This window comes from Carya illinoinensis, chromosome 3 (genome assembly GCF_018687715.1).
Source record: "Carya illinoinensis cultivar Pawnee chromosome 3, C.illinoinensisPawnee_v1, whole genome shotgun sequence".
NCBI classification, from domain to species: domain Eukaryota; kingdom Viridiplantae; phylum Streptophyta; class Magnoliopsida; order Fagales; family Juglandaceae; genus Carya; species Carya illinoinensis.
Window position 1 is genome coordinate 17,738,962 of NC_056754.1, and position 23,665 is coordinate 17,762,626.

The 23,665-nt window shown below is 36.8% G+C and overlaps 3 protein-coding genes across 3 annotated transcripts; 2 read left to right on the top strand and 1 right to left on the bottom strand.

The window, feature by feature from the left end:
• The first annotated feature begins 587 nt into the window (after positions 1-587).
• LOC122303563 (alanine--glyoxylate aminotransferase 2 homolog 1, mitochondrial) lies at positions 588-5,283 on the top strand. Its single transcript, XM_043115386.1, has 9 exons — positions 588-953; positions 1,140-1,370; positions 1,481-1,651; positions 2,239-2,382; positions 2,466-2,645; positions 2,834-3,059; positions 4,435-4,548; positions 4,710-4,796; positions 5,018-5,283. Exons 1-9 carry the CDS (start codon positions 717-719, stop codon positions 5,059-5,061), a joined length of 1,434 nt encoding a protein of 477 aa, XP_042971320.1. The 5' UTR covers positions 588-716; the 3' UTR covers positions 5,062-5,283.
• Positions 5,284-6,208: 925 nt separating this feature from the next.
• On the bottom strand, positions 6,209-13,516 carry LOC122303564 (transcription factor TGA1). The gene is made up of 9 exons (XM_043115387.1): positions 13,175-13,516; positions 12,137-12,302; positions 11,977-12,051; positions 11,217-11,276; positions 11,052-11,129; positions 10,873-10,936; positions 9,328-9,599; positions 8,365-8,592; positions 6,209-6,617 (listed from the first exon to the last, which is right to left on the bottom strand). The coding sequence occupies exons 2-9, from the start codon at positions 12,290-12,292 to the stop codon at positions 6,465-6,467; spliced, it is 1,086 nt and encodes a 361-aa protein (XP_042971321.1). The 5' UTR covers positions 12,293-12,302; positions 13,175-13,516; the 3' UTR covers positions 6,209-6,464.
• Positions 13,517-21,034: 7,518 nt separating this feature from the next.
• Positions 21,035-23,047, top strand: LOC122303565 (capping protein inhibiting regulator of actin dynamics-like). The gene is made up of 2 exons (XM_043115388.1): positions 21,035-22,205; positions 22,294-23,047. The coding sequence occupies exons 1-2, from the start codon at positions 22,188-22,190 to the stop codon at positions 22,978-22,980; spliced, it is 705 nt and encodes a 234-aa protein (XP_042971322.1). The 5' UTR covers positions 21,035-22,187; the 3' UTR covers positions 22,981-23,047.
• Positions 23,048-23,665: the final 618 nt, after the last annotated feature.

The following is a 23,665-nucleotide window of genomic DNA, read 5'->3' on the forward strand; positions in this document are numbered from 1 at the left end:
AAATTATTTCATTATTATTAATAAATTTCTTATTTTATCTATATAACTAAATGAGGTTTTACTCTTTAACCTTTCTCATTCAATGGTTGGCCAAAAGTGCTTATGAAAACATGGAAAAGAAGAAAATGATGCAACCATATAAATGGGTTCGAAAAGAATCTGCAGAGGCGGACTCTTCTACCATGCCACCTAACTTTTAAGGATAGGCATGCCTGTAATCTCACTTTTTTTTCTAAATATTTTTTAAAACAATATAGAAATTCACTATTAATAAATTTTTAAAACATTTAAAAAAAATTAAAATACACTAGAGGTCAATCTTAAAAACAAATGAGGATAAATTAGAAATTAGCCTAAATGAGTCATTATAGATGTTACGCTGAAATAGAATCTTCAAAGGTGTTAAAGAGTCACCAATAGTTTCAGAAATAATCAATTTCTCTTAATTTTTTTTTCTTATAATAATAAATTATTTATTTGAATATTTAGTACATTCTCAATTTAAATCTCTCAACCTTGATTCGTAAAACTCGAATTAAGAAAGAAAGAGATTCGATTCCAAAAAGATAACGTAAGAAATGCAAAACCACGTCAGCTTTTGATGGAAATAACCACTGCCACTGGCAAAATCATTGCACTCCCAGCACCTCATAAATTACAGGGAAAGCCACGCTCACTGAAACACTGCTTTCGTTTTCGTGATTTCTTGATCGGCCATGGCGTTGCAGAGGCATCTGCTGAGGAAGGCAAAGTCTCTCTCCGGTTCCTCCTTTTCTACAATTCCTTCTTCTTCTGCTGCCGCTGCCGCCCCGTCTGTCGGCGATGGTCCTCCGCCTCGGCTTCCTCCGTTCGATCACTCCCCGAGATCCTACAAGGGCCCTGTGGCCGATGAAGTCTTCCAGAAGCGAAAGAAGTTTCTCGGTCCCTCTCTCTTCCACTACTATCAGAAGCCTGTTAAGTATTTAATTTCATTTCATTTTTTTTAACAGCACGAGTTTAAATCGACCCTTGGATCAGATCTTCTGTTTAATCACGTGTGGTTATCCCGGCGGGATTTTTTGGTTTATTTAGGAAATCCTGCATGTCATTCATTTTAGAAATAGAAAATCCATCACTAACCTCAAAATTTTGATGCACAGCTTAATATTGTTGAGGGGAAGATGCAGTATCTATTTGATGAGAACGGGAGGCGCTACCTGGATGCGTTTGCTGGGATAGTTACGGTTTCTTGTGGACATTGCCATCCTGAAATATTAAGTGCGATAATCGAGCAGAGCAACCTTCTACAGCATGCTACAACCATATACCTTCACCATGCAATAGCTGATTTTGCTGAGGCATTAGCTTCCAAAATGCCTGGAAACCTAAAGGTTTTTCTTTTATGAACTGAAATTTAGTTTGATTGGCAATAACATTCATTATGCGTATTGAACTTCATGAATGCGAACTTTAAACAGTGAAACCTTTTTCGGAAATTCAGGTTGTGTATTTTGTAAATTCTGGGACGGAAGCAAATGAATTAGCGATGCTGATGGCCCGTCTATACAGTGGTAATCTTGGCATGATCTCGTTGAGGAATGCATATCATGGGGGAAGTTCTGGGACAATTGGACTGACTGCTCTTAACACATGGAAGTACCCAATACCCCAGGTTAGTTTTTATGGCATAGCTACGTGTAATGCCAACTAGATGCTGGATTATCACTGGCTGAGTGTAGTCCGCGTGCGTTTAAATGTCAATTTGACTTAGATGGTTGTGTAAAGTTTCTAGCAACGTTCAACGTGTATGCGCTGTGAAGTTCAATACCAATAAGATAAGCTATAATCAGAGTCCAGACCATTTCTGTCGGCTGTTTTTTTCTTAATTATATTTTTTGTTTTCCTAAAAATCATAATTTTTTTGTGATACTATTTCAAATTATAGGAGGGGGAAATACGTTACGGGTAATCTTTTGTTCATCTAACATTTTCTGAGTGTAACAACGACCGTCTTTTTCCTTTCCTTTTTTGCACAAAGGGAATTACACACACATAGAAGAACACCCTGAAGCGCTGTCATTCTCTGGTCTATCAATATAATCTCACTGCCCTGGTTGTTTATTTAAAGATATATATAATATATATATCTCTGCACGTATGTATATTTGTAAAAGACATTTTTCAAGATATCGCTTTTGATTTATCTACTCACTTATCAAAAAAAAAAATTATCTACTCGAGTGCTGTAACATTTTGTAGGGCGAAATTCATCATGTTGTAAATCCAGATCCATACCATGGTGATTTTGGCTCTGATGCTAATCGTTATGCCAAAGATGTACAAGATCACATTGATTTTGGTACTTCAGGAAAAGTTGCTGGATTTATAGCCGAAACAATCCAGGTTTGTATTATTTTTCACGTGTAAGAATGTCATTACAAACCACCTTGTTACACAACATTTCAACTGATTGTGCAAAACTATAGGGAGTTGGAGGGGCAGTTGAGTTGGCCCCTGGATACTTGAAACTGGTTTATGATATTGTACGCAAGGCTGGTGGCATCTGCATTGCTGATGAAGTGCAAACTGGGTTTGGTCGTACAGGAAGCCACTACTGGGGCTTTGAAACACAGGGCGTCATTCCAGATATAGTTACCATGGCAAAGGTCATTACCTGTTCCCCCATATAATAATATATATTAGGAAGACACATCATGTTAAGGTTGCATAAGCCATTTGCCCTTTTTCATTATTAGCCTTTTCCTTTAAATACTTGTGATTTCGGTGGATTACTTTATGTTTCTTGTTAGCTTATGCAATCATTTTATTACATCTCACAAATAATATCTACCAGGGTATTGGCAATGGGCTACCATTGGGAGCAGTAGTGACAACCCCAGAGATAGCAAGTGCGTTGGCCCAGAAAATTCTATTTAATACTTTTGGTGGGAACCCTGTATGTTCAGCTGGGGGGCTGGCAGTGCTTAGAGTTCTTGACAAGGAGAAGCGTCAAGCTCATTGTGCTGATGTTGGTTCACACTTGCTTGGGCGTTTGAGAGCTCTTCAGCAAAGACATGAAAGTACTTGCTCTTGAATTCAACCTCTAGAAAATCTATCGTCTTAGTATATTAAAAATCCTGTCATGTAGATTTGTGTAGGCCTGTGCATATAGGGCTTGGGCCCAATTCATCCGAACAACCCGCCCTTGCTCAACCCATCAAAGACGGGTCATCGGGTCAAAATATACATATCGGGTTGAAACAAAGTCGAACCCGTCGAAACCGTCTAAACACGATTTTCTTCCTAATATTTCTTGACTCAACGCCCAACGGAAGAAAGATAGACGGAGAAGAGTTAAGAGGACAGTGATTAAAACCGAAGAGGAGAAGAAGGTTGAAGAGCTACTTCAAGCAGCACAGGACGAGTTGCTTCTTAAGCTTGATCTCTCTCGACTCCCACATGTCCCGCATTCCTCTCGACTACCTCCACACCGATCTCAAGCGTTGTTTCGAATCCCTCAAATCCTGAGCATCCCTCCCTATATCTCTGTCTCAATCCCAGAAATTGACTCCATCAATTGCTTCTGTTGGTGCGGAGGATGAGGAATTGAAGGCCGTTCTGCGTGATGAGCTCTTCGATAGATTCGCTACTTTCAAGGTTTTTTTGTTTTCTTCATCGTCTTCGGTATTTTATTTTCTGGGAGAATTCTGGGTGGGGACTGGGAGAATTATGGGATTTCTCTGGGTCGTAACAATGGCCTTTGCATCTTCTGCACATTCCATAGACCCTGTATACACGAGGGAGGAAGTGGCGTCCGGTCGATCGTTTGATTCTTCGAATTTAGGAGGTCGTTGCTAAAACTTGAAGTAATCGAGGAATGGGCATGGAGGAAATGATATCGCCGGTGGGCCAAGGATGCAGCTCGTCTCAACCCCTCTCCTCCATCTGATGAAGACGACAACGACGAAGAGGATAACCGTGAGCATCAAAAGGTCGGGTCATACGGTTCGATCTGAGTTTATTTTGATCGGATCGGGTCATATCGGTTTGGCGCCATAAATGGGTTTGTGCAGGTCGCGTCGGACTCAAACCCGGCTGTACAGGATCGGGTTGCAGGCCTAGATTTGTGCATATGATCAATAGTATTCTGTAAATCTATCTAATGCAAACCTTAAGCAAGTGAAAGTTAACTCCACTTCTAAGATGGATTTATCTGAGTCATGATGAAGAAAATTGCTTGAGGGTTTTAGTATTTGGATAAAGCTTAAGATTGTTTATCATGCTTTACTTGATATCATGGGCCTCAGTCAACGGTCACTTTGCCTTGTATCTCTTATAATCAGTGGTAACTAATATTTATCTGTATGGATCTTTCCATTCCGAAACTGTATTTGTGTTTTAGACTTCTATTTTAATACAGATTCCTCATCTAAAATATTTATATTTATATTTCAGTCATTGGAGATGTGAGGGGCAGGGGCTTAATGGTTGGTGTAGAACTTGTGACTGACAGGACCGAGAAGACACCTGCTAAGGCAGAAACTGCAGTTTTATTTGAGAAACTTAGAGGTAGAAGGGCACATCTCAAACAACACCACAGCACCCCCCCCCCCCCCCCCCCCCCCCCCCCCCCCCCCTTTTTCCTAACTGAGTTATTAACTATTTATATTTACTTTTTTCTCACAAATTTCCTTTTGCTATACCATTTGTCTAATTGTTTCTGGTGGCAGAGCTTGGTGTTCTAGTTGGGAAAGGGGGATTGCATGGAAATGTTTTTAGAATAAAGCCACCAATGTGTTTTACCAAGGACGATGCAGGTACTCTTTATGTCTCATACGGTCTTAAATAGTTAAACCTCTACCGATTTGAATAATCAGCCTCTACCTATGTGGATGATTGTTTATCAGATTACAACGAGGAAAACAAAAAGATTTTGAAATCCGAGGAAGTCCTATCCAAATTTGGCATTGAAAAATTCTTCTAAATGTTTTTTAAAGCACGGTATATGGTAACACTATACTTGTTTCTCCATGTGCAGATTTTCTTGTCGATGCCTTGGACTATTCCATGTCAAGGTTGTAAGTATACACCATACATCTGCAGGAGCTCAGATGCTAGTTATGTACTCGATGAAGAACTTATTTTCAATAATATGTAGTGAAAACTATAGCTTTCTGAGCTCGCTCTACCATAGGAAAAAAATAGCTTGCTTTTCATGTTTTATCAAGATGTGTCATAAATCATGCACCTAGAACCCTGCGGGCCTGTGGATACCTGGAATAAAATGCCTCATTACCCTGAAAATCTTGACATTGTTCATCGTGCAAGAAAATAAAGTCTTTAATTTCAATAAAATAATTTTCAGCCTCGAGTTCAGGAAAGAAAAAGAAATTATCCGCTTCTCTTCTTCTACCTTAGCAGTGGTGCTGCTGGGACAGTGGAGATGGTCTATAAAGAAGGCAACCATTTGGAAGGATTTTGTCCAGAAAAATTATGCAGGATAACACATTTTATAGCGAGGATAAAAACAAAAACAAAAGGCAGAAGACATTCAGGGCGAAGCCCTCGGTTCTTGGGTCAATTGCAACAAGGAAAAATTTGGTTGTAAGTGGGCACACCGGTCCAACGTGATTAGTCGGAAAGTTAGACTTTCATAAAAATTGTATCAATTTAAATTTTGAATATAAAGTAAATATGTAAATTGATACGCGAATAAGTTTATACATAGCAAAACTCTTATAGTGGGAACACTGATTGTTTAGTAACGACATGAGAATGGAAGCCTCGCTGACAAATTACTCGTATGGCCATTTTGGACCCTAATTACTGAATCCCTGTGGAAATGAAATGATTTTAGCAAATACCCTTATGTCATTTAGCTAATACCAAGAATCTCAGCAGAAAAGATTAACAAGTGGGAGATTTGGCTCTGATTAACCATACATTAGTAGCTACTTAATTTCCTATTGGATATTTGGCTGTATTGTGTTTAGTTTTCTTGACCATGAACCTGAAAATAGTTCATCCATATAGACAAATTTCATTGCTTTCAAATTGGTGGCATTTGATACCACAACTCGCATTCAAGTTCAGTTTAACTATATCAGTTCGTTACGATAGAAGACGTTCATTTCAAAGCACAAAGAAGGCTTTTACAGATTGCGCACTTCTTTCTAGACCTCCACGCACAATACATCCAACAAATATATACATGACAAAGTTCCAACTCTAAAACTCAAATCTAAATCTTTGAATATATTAACTTTTGAGACAAGTTAATGTACAAGCAGTAAAAATTACCTTAATCACAAATTTCCCCTCGATAAAATGGCCATTTATATACACAAGTTCTTGATGGCTGGAGGCTGATTGAAAATTGTCAGCAACTTAGATCGTATCTTTATAACAACACTACTGAGAGGGCAGGTAGGCTAGCCAAGGCATCCCTCTGATTTTGAGCTTATATAGCATCTTCTATGGTGAGACTAAGCAGGCTCACGAGGGCGGGTAGCCCAAAGTGAGCTCAAAGCTCGAAGGCGTTCAAAGTACTCACCCAAGGCAAGCAGCCCTCGAGCTGCCTGGCGGGTAGTCAGTATGCGGGACATCTGCTGCAGGGCTTCCCGCCGAATATAATCAGCCTGTTCCAACAAAAGCACATTTCATCAGTGAATGTAGCATCACATGTTCAGAAAGGTAATTGTGGTGGTACAACTTCCTATCAATGATAATCTGAAATCACAACCTGAATAATAAATAGACATGCTGTTTCAATAACAAGTTGCTTCTCTATGATGAGACGCTATGGCTGCAACGCATAGTTTAGAATGTTCTGAATTGCAGTAAAACTTCAATGTTAATCACTGCATTGCATAGAGATAATTATGTGATCACTCGACGGAACCCAACCATATTTACTAACACTCCAGTTATGACCTATCATTATCAAAAAAAAAAAAAAAAAGGATTATTAATAAAAATATATTGTTTCACGGTCCTTCCAAATGATTCAAGAGCTGTTTCTACCATCTTGTGTTGGATAAAGTAAACTATCCTAATTCTTGGTAATCTCCCACTCAAAAACTAGAGCTAATATTAGAGCATTACAAACTTCCTACTGAAACTATTTACCAATCCTCAAATGATCTACAGAAAAATAATTTAAGAAAAATTTCAAACTTTTTTCAAGAGATTTATGAGTCTTCTAGTTTAGTTTCTTCTTTTTCTTGGGAAGGGGGTGGGGCTGAGGATGCAAAATGATAGAAATTCTTAAAACTTGAGCCTCACTGCGGCTTAACATGGGAACACTGTTTGCTTTTTTAAGTGCCCTTATTTCAGGAGAAACTTGCTAAGAGTTTATGTCATTCCTTATTGATCGTCATCCAACAGATTAAAGAGATTCCAAAACAATTTTGTATAATCGTATGCAAGATCCACCATTTATTTCAACCAAAACCTGCTAAGCCTTAGTTTTTTAATGATCAGAGCAAAAGTGGACAGTATTCTTTTTGTTGGCACCCCTTATTGATGCAACGTGTGTCTATGGAAGTGAAAAAAAAAAAAAAAAAAAAAAACAAAACAAAACAAAAACAAAAACAAAAGACAAATAGAAAATGATCACATCTTCCTCGAGATTTTGAAATTTAGCCAAGAACCATAAAAGGTTGATAGAAAGGAAAACTCTAAACTTCTATGATAAATACCCCTTTAACATAAAACTTATCAATGAAGAAAATAATGTTATCTAAACAAAATTAAGAAATGAATACATGAAACATGTAAGAATCTAGGACTTTGGTGCAAAGGTCAATGGTAAGTGGACTGGGGTAGGTTGAAATCTCACCCAAAAAAGTAAAATATAAAAGAAACCTTTAATGGCAGGCACCACACTGCTTACTGAATGAGGATTTGGTGAAAAAGGAAGGAGTGTTAGAACACATCTCTCTTTACTTCAAATGCCATTAAATTTCAGGTCTGAAACAAATCTGCCCTTCCGTTGCTCAAGGGTTTGAATATTTCTATGCATTTTGCTTTTATAGCCTTTTTAGGTTATGCAATATCTCTGGAAAATGACGGGATGGTTACGCAGACCATGAAGGATAAGTGAAAAATTCCTCCCATTTTTCTTTCAAGGAATATGTCCTACTTAGAGAATCCATTTATATAGAATCCAAACTGCTCTTATAATCAGTCAGAAGAAAGTATTTTCATTCAGCAATGAGCAAATTATAAACTAATAGATTGCATTCTAGCCTTACATAATTGACAAGGAAGAACTTTATGGATCTTAATAGAGATTTCAGAGAAGAGACTGGTGCATAAAGAAAGCAACAAAAAATCAGCCACAATGTCAGAATTGGTTTGTCCATGAGAAAATGCAATGCATACCTGTGCCACAAAGCTCATTAGAGCTTCCAACTTCTCCATCGCATTGGTCATCTGCTGATTGCAACTTCCTTCACTCGGTTGACCAGCTGCTACAGTCTCAGCCAGCATTTGCTGGAGTCTCTCCACACCTTGCGAAAGAGCATCTTCCGCTTGCTGACATGAATGTTCAAGATTAAAAACATCCAAAGATTGTTGATCCGTCATGGGGTTAAGCTGAGGCCCAAGCACCTGTAACAACAACAATACAAGAATTATTTCATATTTGATTATGTAATTACAGAATAATGGCATTAAAAGAAATGCCCGCAAATTCTTCAATAACATGGAGAAGAAGCCCAAATTTAATACAAACTTGAGGTTGCCACCAGCCAAGTTCAGTGCTTGGCCAGCCAAGATTTGCAGACATTATGCCTAGCCAACCCCGAACATCATTAATCAGAGTAATTTTTCTTTATGTTTATATCATATGCTGATAGTAGGTTACCAAGAGCCTTTAGTGTTACTGTGTTATTGTTTAGAGTGTGTCTAGGACCACAGTTGGGGGGAGGGGGGCATTAGCCCTAGTCGAATTAATCACATATGATAAGCTTCCCTTGTGTTAGTAATAGATGGCAATATTTTCCACTAAAATGCACATATAGATGAGTTACAAACGAGCACAAAGTATACTATATAATAGCATATTCTATTCTTATGCATGCATGTATCTGTGCTTTTTTGTTCATTAAAATGTCAAACTTTTTCGGTTGCTTCATATATATATATATTCATGATTTCAAATTATGCACGAGGGAATCTTTTGATCAGTAGAATTTATCCAACTTTTTATTTGAACTAAAACCCAGTTTAAAGATCTAAAAGTGCCCTTGGATGACACAATTTCTACTCCAAGCTGTTCCTCTGAATTGAGAAATGCATGAACCCCACATATTGATTGAAGATGATCAGTAGACAGTACATCACCTTAAGAAGCTGTGAAGGGCGAACCCCTCCAATCCACAAGAAAAAGCGTTCAGCTGATGTTTTCCACATGCCAGACATCATATAGAAGACATCAGCTTTTATGGCAGTTGCTTTCATACGGAAAAGTTCAAAATAATGGTTCATGCCACTATCTACTAGCATTCGAAGCTCTATATCAGTTATATGAGCATTCAAAGCCATCCTCAAATCACGAATCTGTCTATTTTGTTCTTCCATCCAATGTCCATACTCCATCTCAAATGTAGTAATACCTGCAGAATCCTAAGTGTTAGTTAATTCTAGAATACAATATATTGAAAAAATAAAGAAGGGGACTGAGGGAAGGATACGAGAACAAAAATAAACCCAGAAGATATAAAACCACAAAGGATATCCTCAGCATGCAGAGAAATCATACATGAAGATAAATAGCTCATTAAGGAATTTGAATGTGGTGTTACAACTACAATTCAACCTTCTGAAAGTTGTGTCCATGCACAGCATGAAGACATCACTTTTTGGTGGTGCATTAATGTGCATTGTGTGCATGCATATGTGTTGTGATAGGTTATATTCAACGATCTCATCTTCTAGACCTTTGAAACAATGCAGAGGCAGAGTGAACAACATAAGAACATAATCTTTCATTTTAGTTTGGTAAATGAGAATGACTATTGTACCTTTCCTGGTGGTAAAGAAAGTTGAAACTATCAAAGATTAAACGGGAGAGCCGCAAGTATATGCAGAAAACAATCACAAGAAAGACAGATACATGGGTGTACTTGTAGCTTGAAACATTTACACTGGACAAGGTGCATGGAGGTAACATCGTTGTACGAGCTGCTTTGTTACCTTCTTTTTCCCACCAGATTTGGTTGGATATAAACATGCAGACCTCAATGGAAATTGCATCCATCCAAATCATCCCACTTCCCTTTACCACCTAGCAATTATACAACAAAAGTACCTCTTCTGCCCACCTTTTTCCCTTCCCAATTTTCTTCTTCCCTCCTCTATCCACCAAATGAAACATACTATAAAGGAAATAGCCACTTGTTACTAAGATTTCTATATTCACTTGCAAGAACTAGAAACCTAATAGCAAAATATGGAAGGCGGAACATTTGGTGTGCTCAGATCAACTGCACCATCATGATTGGCTACTTGATATAAGTTCACTTTATTCAGCAAAAAAAGAAAAACAAAAAGGTTCACTACCCACATCTCAATGCTTCAAACGAGAGATAAAGGGGAGAAATGCCTACTGCTTCTGTTACAGCCCTTGAACTTCAACTTGATAGCTCATTGCATGAAGGACATAACACTAACAATCCAAAATGCAAAATTTATCTTTTCTCCTAATGGTATCACTAAGAACTTAAAATCAGAAAGCACTTCAGTACTGTGCATTTCATTGTATTCACCATCAAACACATCAGCTACCAACCAGTCTTAAAGACATGCAAAATAAACAACTCAGGAAAACATTGAGACTGAGAACATTAGATTCCAGGATAATAGGTTTTGACATATGGAGTAACAAACCTGAGTTTACGGTTCCAGAGAACCCCAGATAACTGGAATCTAACCCACCACCTATATACAAGCCCTGCAGTAAAACCTCAATTGCTTTTATATACTTCAGGGATGAAAAAAGTTGTGCTGATTAATAATAATACATCAATGCCTCAAAGATGACAAATAAAAGCTCATCTTTGTCAAACCTGCTGTCGGGCCCGCTCAAGCTCTTGCTCTAATTGAATGAGTTTCAAACGACTTGTTTCCAACTGCTGAACATAGGCCTGCAAAGCAAAACAAAAACTTAATGTGTTAAACCATTTCTTGCACATATCTTGCATCGAAGGTCTCTATCTCAGTGTGTATTCAACCTTCTTCCGCAAACGACTTTTACGAGCAGCCTCACGGTTTTGTGCAAGACGCCTTTGTACCTGCAGATTTTATGTGTAAAGTGTTAAACCACAACAGTTAGAGGTGCTGTATTAGAGTGAATCCTCATAATTAAACGTGATCAATAGTATGCCAAGCTTATGGGTTGAAATACTCAATCATGAGCATATACATATCTGTTCAGATTATCCATATCACATGACATGTTACCTTCACAAATGAATTAGTGGCAAACAATGGATAAACCCAAGTCATCATTCTCGATCAATTTATATACAAAACACCAGATTTTCTTTCATATAAGCAGTCTGAACTGAAATATTTCACCAGTAGAAATGCATGAAAGGTTATATATAATGACTAAATTTCAGAACTGCTAACTTCTTTAGTAATTGTCAAAACAGCATATAAATGAGAATATAAGAAAAGCATGCGCCACAAAGAAATTAAAGAATAAATAAATAAATAAAAAGGAAGAAAGAAATCTAGGATGCAAATAAAAGTTTCAGCTTTTGCAGGCTTCTAAGCAAGATACAATACATTCAAACAAGCAATATGCACAAGAGCATAGCTAAAAATCAAAAAATATCAGGCATTGGAATGTTGCCAAGGGGAACTAAATCTAAACTAGCACCTCTTGGTGAAGTTTCTGGATGAAACCATTTTATCTGAAAGATTCCAGCCCTCCAAAAGGTGTAAGAAAACCTAATTATCTTGTAAACCTTATATAATCACCCTCACCTTATCTGTGGGTTTAGTTGCTTCTTGGTCATATTGGTTAGAAGGTCCCTCTGTTCCATGAGAAGCATCCTCTGACTAAAATACAATATAACAAAAATGAATAAGCTTTGGGAGAATTTGACCCCAACTACCAAAACGCATAACCTTCAAACCTCTTCACCTGACTATCTAGTTTCACATCCTCCACGATCAAGGATGCAGACGCATTTAGATTACTGTTGCTTTTGAAGTTTTCTCCCCACATGCCAATCTGGTGGATAGGGTCATATACTCCTATCCTTCTTGAGGGGACGAACTGGGCTGATGGAGAGTTCATGCTCTTTACACTGATCATAGAGGTAACTCAATGAGCCTTTGGCATCAACACGAAGGTAAGAAAGATAAATGCATAAATTAAACATAGAAAAGAAGCATATTCGATCTTATAAGCTTGAGATTTCCACTTTTAGTGCAAGAACTCGATATAAATCAAGAAAAGCAGATGTGAAATGGCTGATTAATATTGAATTCCAAATTGACAACAGCCCAAACAATGTAATCCCCAGAAAACTTGAAGAATTAAACTGCTTTCACAATTTTTGAAGCTCCTTGCAGTAGAAAATATAACTGTACCAACAGTGAGATTCAGTTACTACACTGATACCTTGAAGTGCATACTAATCACACGAGGAGCACGTCACTTATCTTTGAACGAGAGATGCATAGGAACGGACAGATACATGAACTACAAGCGGTAAAGACACTGAAAGTGACCAATTAACTGTACGAAATGAAATTTCGTAATCTCTTTCTTCCATTGAATACATGACTCTGCTACTTTCTCCATCAAAACCAATACACACTCATAAGGATCACTAATTCAAAAACCTCTAAACCATTAGAAGGGGAAAAAAGGTCTTCCGTTTTACAAAGTACCATAACAGCAATCAAAGGACCAATGAAAAGTCAAATAAAAACACAAGAGAACAGAACCTTTAAAGTTCCAAATTATTCACTACTTGAAGCAATTGAAAAACACTCAATAAAAGAGAACCAAACATTTCCTCACGCCAAGCTAAAACTATTCTTGTCATTAACAACTAAACACCATAAAAACTCAAAGTCCAACTTTCTTTTTGGTTTTCATCACCCTTCCCGGCAACCAAACAGAGTCCAAGCATGGCCAAATTTTTTTAAAAAAAATTTAAAAAACCCCAACCTGGGAGAAAGCCAAAGTTCAAATCCCAGCCCTGGGAGCACCAAAACCAACCAGAAACCTCCTCCGCCCCAATCGAAGCCCTAGCTCAATCTCCTCCTTCAAAACCGCAAGTCCCATCATCTTACAGCAGAATCGAATGAGAACAACGACAGCTTAAAAGCGGCCTCCAAGGACTAAAACCATTTTTTTAAATTAATAATTTTAATTATAAACACTGTTTGATTAAGAAATTGACAATGGCTTATATAAAAATACCACAATTATTGAATAAATAAATAATATCCCCATTCGATATATAAAAATGCATAGTAGTATTTGTCATTTGTGTGTCATCGGTGAGCTACAGAGAGTCAAAGATTTGTTGCATTTAAGCTAAGCGTCTTCGTCGTCGCAGTCATATTTCCACTGCCACTAATGTGCGCACCGGATAGGCTCTTTCCTCTTAACCTGCGCACACTAGGTGGCAGGGTGTGTGGATGACGTCATTTTTGGAGGGGTCGTTACTCAGAGTCGAATTTGCTAACACACGCGCGGACGCGGACCTCCGTCACAAATGAAATTTGTACAGTAATTTCAAGAGGCTCGGTCGTCATTTTCCCAAGGCACGTAATTACACGCGCTATATGGCATGTTGGGGATTGGCGTCCTATCATTTGATTCTTAGGTTTTTTTTTTATTTATAATTTTTGGTTTGTGGGTGGGGGGGAAGAAGCAAACTAACGGCTATTGGATGTGGACCAGTCGGGAATTTTAGAGATTGTGAAGGTCATAGAAAGGAGAGGTGCGGAAATATAGTGAATAGATTTGTACCCCACAAATGATATTAATTAATGAATGGAAAAATATAGTTGTAAGTACAATTATATACTAATCTGTACATCAATATAATGTGATTGGTCAAAATATAAATTTTATTAAAAGTAGTGTTAATTTAAATTTAAAGTATGAATGAATCAGTATTGATATACAGATTAGTGCGTAACTATTTTTGTATGTAGCAAAACTCTTAATGAATATGGGTGGATTAGGGGGCAAAGTTATGTGGAGAATGAATTCCAGATACTGACAAGTGAAACTCGATCTTACATTTTGAAAGCAAGAAGTGAGCAATTTGAATTTGCATGCATATGATTATAATAGGTCACTGGGCCTGGGTCCCCCCACCCCACCCCCACCCAGGCCCACAAATAAATAAATAAATAGTGGCACCAATTAGCAACTAATAATTTTTAGCTTGAAAAATAATGTCAAGTTGTATCTATTCTTTATATATATATATCTTTTGGAGAATTATATATATATATGTATGCATGCATGCATGCATTAATTATATAGCTAAGCCTCTATATATCTTCATATGCATGCATGCATCTTTCATCTAGATAACATGTATAATATAAGAAATCTTTGGCTATTTGGTCAAAAGGTGTCACTTAAACTTCTACATAAATATATATCATACGAGGTGTACATATAATCCATTTATGTAACATGTGAGAATCACACCGCTTGTTATATGTAGAGTATTATTCAACAAACAATTTTTCTATATATAGTCTATTTCAAGCACGACTTGCGCACTCTAGGTGACGTGGCGATAGTTTTTTTTTTTTAAATGAAAAACACAAAGAAGACAACAAGACGACGGATGGAAACACCAAGCTTCATTTTTCTCCGCATTTACGCACTCTGTATTACAAGTTTTGAGATTATTCTAGGACAAGATATGTGATTCAGGAAGCTTTTAGATCTCATTACTATACAAATAGCACACTATTAATCTGAGATTCCTTCAATCGCCACCTTCTCCAACGTTTCAATCGATGACTTGGAAACTATTATGGTCAATAATCCTAAAACATAATGATCTTCCATGGCTTGCCCTAATATTTGGGAACAATTAGGACGCAATGATTCTTTATGAACACAATGAGAGACTCCAATAATCACCCGCATCTCCAAAGCCTTGCGGCCCATGTATTGTCTCTATTTCAATGTGTCCCTCACACAGACAAAGATTCTATTTAACATGAACTCCTGAATCTCCAAGGGAACATGCACTGCACAAAGCATGTCAAATATGGTGGATCTCAACGTGCTTTCTTGTAGAATACAGTTGCGCAAAACGTGAAAAGTTTCCTCGAACATCTCACTCTCTATGTTATCAACCCCGATGTTGTCATCATGGTCTTTTTCAATCATGGACTACAACACATATATAAATGTTATTTTGACTTTTAAGGTGAAAACCAGGACAGACAATGTTTCTTCTTCCCGCGACATTGCAAACTCTAGTGGCCATGAATGGCAGTGGAAATCAAAGTAGTCCATATTGCTTAAGGATAAAGAAGATGGCCAAAGAACAATGCTAATAATCAACAAAGAATGATGTTAATAATTTTACAATCGTTATAAAAATTACCGTGGCACACTGGGTCATTTTTGTGCACAAGGGGTGCATGAAAATGACTGGCTTCAGAGTTTTCCTTCAACAAAATAAGTACTGTATATATGTGTGTGTGTGTGTGTGTGTGTGTACATGCACAAGATAAAATATGTTCTAAGGGATTTGATCACCAAAAGGTATACCTTTTGAAATGACACACTCTCCATGGTGATGGATTCCATGGAACACCATGGAGGGTGATGGTTAAGGAAATGTCAAGAGACATAATCTTTTGATTTAGTCAAAAAGTTATGTCATTTGTTAATGGTTGTGCCCTTTGTCAACCATTATCTTCTCAATAGTTGTGCTCCTTGCTAACCAGTCCCTTATGTTCTATAAATAGGGACCATTTGTACACAATGAAGACACTTGATTCACTTTGTTCATCACCAATTTGTGGGACAAATACTCTTAAAAGGAGTGTCACCATATTGTCAAAATTCTATCCAATTTTCATTTATTTTTGTTCTCCATGATTCTATACTGGTATTAGAGCATGCTCATGACAAAGAGGTTAATTTCGCGCATTGAAAAGACGATCAATAGACAAGTGCTTAATTTGGTAACTACAGTTGCATATTATAATCATATTCGAAGACTTTTGAATTCAAAACAAAAAATTTTCAAATTATAATGGGAGGCCTAGAGTATACTGGGAATTTACAAAATCTTGTAAGTTATTATTATTTTGAAGAAAATTATTGGCACATTTTTACATAAAGAAATAGTGCACTATCTAATTATTTTACACACACTATTACTGTTCAAGCTGATCGCCAGAGTCCATCACCACCGTCAGGATTTTAGAGTGTCAAGGACACATCAAAACCTTCATTGCCGACAACCAATTCATCAAACGAAAGCAAAGACACCACATTTTCTAAGTCTGCAATGTCCATGCACAAGGAAGAAGAAGACAACATCTCTAATCAGTGCCGTTTCGACCAACAATCAAGAGGATTCAAATTATTCCTGGCTAAACGACATCAGCAAAGTGATGACCAAGATGATTAAAATGACTATCATTTTAGCCGCATATGAGAAGCCAAAGCTTACAATGAACGATGTCGTTCCAAGAACGTTGGAAGCCGCCTATAAGAAACAACACAACATCGCTTTGGCCAAATCAAACGATGTCGTTTCATTTGGAACGGGCTCACTCCAAACGACATGAATTCACACCAAGCCTCTAGCCCTTGAAGCCTTTAGGCTCATAAGGAATTGGACTCAAGCACAAGCCCAAGTCACCAACCCACAAGCCGATCCACCACTGCAAGTTGCGTGCCAAGTCGAAGACAAAGCCGCACACCAAGCTATTGACTGAATTGCTGACTACTGTTTGTTTTCTCTTGGACCCGGTTTGAACCAGTTAACTCGGTTTTTTAAACTGATTCAAGCTAGTTTTGGTATTTTGGGTCATTCTGGGTCATTTCAAGCCTAACTTGGTATGTTCAAAAGTCCATATGCTCCAAATTTTGTTTCAAATCATTAGAAGGCACCTGTTGGTCAAAATTATCTCAACAAATTTCTTAAAATGAGAGAAACATCAACAAAAATTTGTGAGAATACTCGATCGGGGTATCACTTTCATTATTCTTCTTATTTAAAATATAATAGGAGAATTACAAGGTTACTACTACCTTAGATTAAATCCAAGGATTATTATTATTAAGTTTATAGTAATTTTATTTTCTCACAGTTGAACTATTGTATTTAATTTATTTACAATAGAACATATTTATTATTTCTACATTTTTTGTTGTTAATTTTTAAGGTTGATTATTTATGACACTAAAGAAAAGTATTTATCCCTTGAGGATAGAAAAACTGAATGAAAGAAATTTTCGAGCCTGTAAAAGACATATAACCTTTCCTTCTAACCAATGAAAAAACTTTATACACATTGACAACACCAAAACCATCAGAAAATGTAGAAAATAGGCCCAATGGAAGTGGAAGCAGCATACAAAGTAAAGATAAGTGGGAAGAACATAATGCACTGTCAAAAGTTTTAATTTTTTTTTTTGTATGAATGATCATATCATTCCTCTCTTTGAAGACTATGAAACTACTAAAGAAATTATGGAAGTAATTGAGGCAAAGTATGGTTTAAGGTTGGATACTTATAGACAATTATTATTGAATAAGTATAACTGAACTTGCATAAAAGAAAATGATGATATTGGCGATCATATGCTTTAAATAGAATTGATCGTAAAAGAATTATATGATATTGGTCATCATCTATCCTGATAAAATATAAGTTACAGCCATACTAAATAGTCTTCCTTTATCTTGGGATCACATTGTTATTTCTTTAACATATAGTGAAAATGAAATAACAATGACATTACTTCCAATACTTTTAGTGCTTGAAGGAGAAAGAATAAAGAGGAGGAATAGAGATAATGAATCATTCAATTTGTTGATGGCTCAAGACAAATATTCTACATAAAACAAGATGAAGCCAAAACAGTTTAAGAAATAGAAATAGTTGAAAAAGAAGTAAAGTAAACCATTTACTAAAAACTGTTTTAAATGATAAAAAATGGACATTACAAATCACAATGTCCTAATAAGGAAAAAGTATAAGAAAGCATGGAAATTATGATGACAATCTCAAAAGTAATGTTCGTGGAACCAATGTAGGATTTATGGTGGGTTAACTCTGTAGCAACAAGACATATATGTAAGAATAAAGAGCTATTTGTCAAACCTGAAGTGAAACAAACAAAAGAACACAATATGTTTATGGGCAACAACACATAATACAATGTCTTGAGGCAAGGTACATATAAATTCAAAATGAATGCTTTCACTATTTAGTTAGTGATGTATTATATGTACCTTGTATTTATAGAAATTTAATTTCAAGGCTTGTACTAGATCAAAAAGGCTACACAGTTGAGTTTAAGTCTTGAACCATTGTAATAAGTAATGTTGATATATCAGTGAAAGGCGTGAAAAATCATGATACATATGTAATGAATATTAATATTAATAAAGTATCTATTTATGATTATTTGAATATATCTACTGGATTGTGCATATTTATGGCCTTTAAAATTATGCCATATAAATAAAAGCAAGATGATCAAAATATATCAAAGTGGATTAACACCACAAATAAACTCAGATAGTTTTTATATAGCTGAACCATGTGTCAAAGGAAAAATGAATAGTAAACCTTTTTAAAAAGTTGAAAATCTACATATTTACTTGAAATTGTACATTATGATGTTTGTGGACCTTTTAAAACAAAAAGGAATAAAATATTTTATTACTTTCAATGATGACTATTCAAGACATGGGTATATCTATTTACTCAAATATAAATATGAGGCAATTAAAAATTTTAAGAATATTAAGTAGAAGTGGAAACTCAGAGCATTCACATCCGGCCCCGCATCAGTCCCGCATCTCTATATTTTGAGGTAACTTTTAGGGTTTTTACATAAAACCCATCTCCATCCGGATCCCCAAAATGGGGTCCAATTTAAGGGGCGCTACAGTAAATCTCCATATATGGGGATCCACTGTACATCTGCATCTCATATTCGCCCCAACGGTTTTGGAGCTCAACCCGCGACTTCTTCTCCCTCCCCTCCCCGGAACGCAGCACCTGCACCCCTCCTTGGTCCAATCGAAGGTAAATCTCCGATTATATTGTCCCGATTTGTGGTTTTCGCATTTGGATTTTTGGTTTCCCATTGTTGCATGTTTGGAAAATTTTTTCATGCCCCTCGGTTTGTTCCTGTGTTGATTTCGGCATTGGTTATGGTTTTGTGCCTCCTGTGTTTCTATCGGCGAGGGAATGTGTAGTGTTTTTAGATGGGAATGTTTGTATCGGCATACCATGTGAGTGTTTCTTGTCTCTGTAACCGAGCATTTTGGGGGCAAAATGCCGTGATTTTGCTGTGAGTTTTATTGCTGTGATTTTGCTGTGAATCCAATATATTATTGCTTTGATTTTGGGTTGGCATGGTTTTTGCATTTGGATCTTTGGTTTCCCATTGTTGCATGTGAAGGAAATTTTTTCTTGCCTCTCGGTTGGTTCCTGTGTTGATTTCGGCATTGGTTATGGTTTTGTGCCTCCTGTGTTTCTATCGGCAAGGGAATGTTGTTGCTGAATTGGAAATTTTTCTATCGGCATACCATGTGAGTGTTTCTTGTCTCTGTAACCGAGCATTTTGGGGGCAAAATGCTGTGATTTTTCTATGAGTTTTATTGCTGTGATTTTGCTGTGATTTTATCATATTATTGCTGTGATTTTGGGTCTGTGCAAATGTTGGGATTTGTGGATTTGAGGATGCTATAAACTATCATTTTGGGTAACTGCCGATTTGGAAATTTGGGGATTTCTCCATTGCTTTTTTGTGATGTTTGGTCACTGTTGATTTTGGTTATTGGTGGGTTATTAATCTACCCGAAATGATGGCATGAAACCCAAACTCAGTTAACTTTTACAGATCATGTCAAGCATTGTCATTGTCACTTCTGTCGAAGCACCTTGTTGTTGAAAAATTTGGGTAGATAGAACATATGTTTTCCCAATTAGAAATGCAAAAGTTGATTTTGGATTTCTCTGCTGTCATTACAATAATTGAATTGCACCTATTATTTTTAGTGTTCCCTTTTTTACTGTTAAAAATGTCCTTCTCTATCGATACATTTTTAGTGAGAAATTGCATCTGAAAATGAGATCAAACAGATCTAATTAATAAGATTTGGAGATGTTGTATGTCAATATGTGGCAGCAAAAAAAAGTTATTGTAACAAGCTCATTGTAACAAGCTCATGTGCTATTGTGTTGACAAGGTGTGAGACATATGGTGAGGTTCATTATTGAAAGTTTTGGAGGAGATAATGCAAACTATGATGATGCTACTGCAAACTATGCTTATGCTACTGAATTTGTTTTTTTTTTTTTTAAGTTTCATCTTTAAGGTACTTGTGACTATCTCAGCTGTCTAATGATATCTCAGCTTTAAGTTATTCATATTGTTGTTGATATGTTGTTACATTTTTCTATGCCTCAGTACATAATATTATGTGAATATGAGTGGATAGACCTTCTTACCGTGGCTGTACTGGCCAGATACCATTTTATATCTTTGTGGATGAATATATTTGAGTTCATCTATATCTTTATACACACGCACACGGACATATATATAAATCTGTACACACACATATAGAAAATACATTGGCCTTAACATTAATGAATTACATTTATGAGGTATGGAGGGGGGAAAATGGTATGAATCAGGTCTTACACGCATCTCTTTTATTCTGTTAATTTAGATGATATTATATATACATCTATATGTTCTTTTCCAAATATGTTCTGGTTCTTTGTTTTTCTCTTTTTTCCTCAAATATTAACAAATAGTTCTATCTAAAATTTTTTTATTTTAGTGGTTGTTATTTAATTTTTTATTTTATTTTTATATGTCTCTTTTTTTTTGTTTTTATCTCTTTCATGTGGGACACAGACTATGAATATATTTTTTTGTTGGTCATTGAGTAATTTCTTCGTTGTTGTTTGGTCATTTGCAGTGTTTCGTGTCATTCAAGGGAGGGGAATATAATTAGGCTGTGATGATGGGGTTAATTCAGAAGTGTAATTAGGGCCCTATCGATATGGCGGGGTAATCGTTACTCGAATAGGCCAAGTTGCAGTTTGTGGTACTCTCCATAAACTGCAATCGGGGTTCGGGTGAGGTTTTGCAGCCATTCGATGTTGGACTCCTTGATTACGCATGTTGTCCATATTTACACCATTCTGAGCCACATTTATTGTCTTATTCAATATGGGGAACCGGATGAGAATGCTCTTATTTTGTGTTTTGTGATTTGCATGCTGTTTGTTGTTGTTTGTATTCTGTTGCGATAGATGTGTAATGTGTAAATTAAACCCCCTCGGCTGTGATGATGACAACCGCATGTTAGGATTAGGGAGATTTATGGCCATCTCCTCAATGGTTAGGTAACCCGGACGGCCAATAAGTCCTGGCAACCGGTCGTTGCAGCCATGAGTGGGTGGCCAAATTTCCATAATGTCACCATTCGGTTCCTGAGCCCCGACTGAAACCCAAACTTCAAAGTGAGATGAATTTGATCCACCTTTTCATTATTTTTTTAGAGATGGATTCTCAAGACTCTGGATATATGTACTTCACCAACCTTCTTAGCCAAGATCCTCAACTCGATCCCACTTACGATGGGCAAAGTGGGAACTCTCCTATGACCATCGATGCCTCTCCACCCTTACCCCCTAACGAGCCTAACGGCGTTAGAAAATCAGTGAGGGGTGCAAACTTCACCCCCGAAGAAGACAAGTTACTTGTCTCCGCATGGCTAAATTATAGCCTTGATGCCGTTCAGGGAACAGATCAGAAACACTCCCAACTTTAGAAAAAAATCTTTGAGTACTTTCAGCAATATAAAGAAATCACAAATGAGCGGACAATAAAGTCTTTAATACATCGGTGGTCAGTTATCCAAAAGGCCACAAATAAATTTTGTGCGAAACTAGCTCAAATTGAAGGGTTAAATCAAAGTGACATGACCGACCAAGACAAGGTAGAATTTTGTTACTCTTAGTATTTTACGTTCGCATTATTTTTTGTGAAAGTTGGTTTAACATAAATTTTATTTGTTTACATGTAAGTTTGACAAGGCGAAGATTATGTACCAATCGTTAGAAAAATGCACCTTTCAGTTCGAGCATTGTTGGCACCTATTGAAGGACCAACCTAAGTGGATTTGGCGCGCCACAAAGGAGGATCCAAAACGAAGGAAGACGATGTCCCCATCCCCGACCCCGACCCCGACTCGATGTTCCGCGACTACGGAGGATTCAGTTTTTGATCTGGAGACAGAGAATGTGATAGAGAATGAGGTTATCGAATTGGACCGGCCAATGGGAAGGAAAGCTGAAAAAGGAAAACTAAAGGCTCAAGGCAGGCAAGCAGAGGAAAATTTCCAACTCAGAAAGATGAAGTATACTATGTTAGAGGAGTCACGCGCTCAGGAGAAAGAGTTTTATCACCTGAAGGCCGGGAAGATGGAGTATGATAAGGAGAAAGAGGAAAAAAAATTACGTCTTGAAGATGAAAGACTGAGGTTGGAGGCAGAGAAGATTAAAATTGAAGCTGCAAAAGAGCAAAGTAAAATCCGTCAAGAGGACGAAAGGCTGAGGTTGGAGGCTGAGAAAGTGGAGCTTGCGAAGAAGGAATCAGATCAGCGCATTATGATGATGGATGTGAGTGTCATGCCAGAAATGCAGCGGCTATATTTCGAGCAACACAAGAGGAAAATCATCATGAGACGTAGTCATGCCCAAGGACCGGATTGATTTTATATTTATGTATTTGATATTTATTTAGTTTCGGACAATGATATATGTGTAAAAGAGTAAAATTGCAATTTTTTTGTACTTTTGATTATTGTATAAATTGATATTTTTGTGCAAGTAAATTGGATGTAACAAATTCAGACATCTTGATAAATTACCTCGAATAATCCCCATATTATACTCAAAGAAATACGACAACAAACTTGATTACAATTAATACCGTCACTACTAATATTAAGGAATTACAAATGCAAAGCAGATTAACTCAAACATAGTTTAAAATAACATTGGTGGAAATAATAGAATATAACACGACCATGACTAATGTTGGGAATATAATAACCATTGGTGTTCAATTAGATCTTCTTGAAGCTGATTATGCGCCGAGCTGTCTCTAATTAATGATGACGCTGGATGAAGTCCGTAAGCTCAGTTGTATGATTACGCGACAATTCCGGAAAATCATCATCAAGTTGATCATACTCAATGTTCAGACTCTCACTATCATCACGCTCGTCTTCAATGATCATATTATGTAGAATAACACATGCTTTCATTATATTTGTTAGATCCTTCACTTTGAACATTCGGGAAGGTCCACGAATGATAGCAAATCGTTGTTGAAGAACCCCGAATGCACGCTCGACATCTTTTCTTGCAGATTCTTGTGCTTTCACAAAATTTT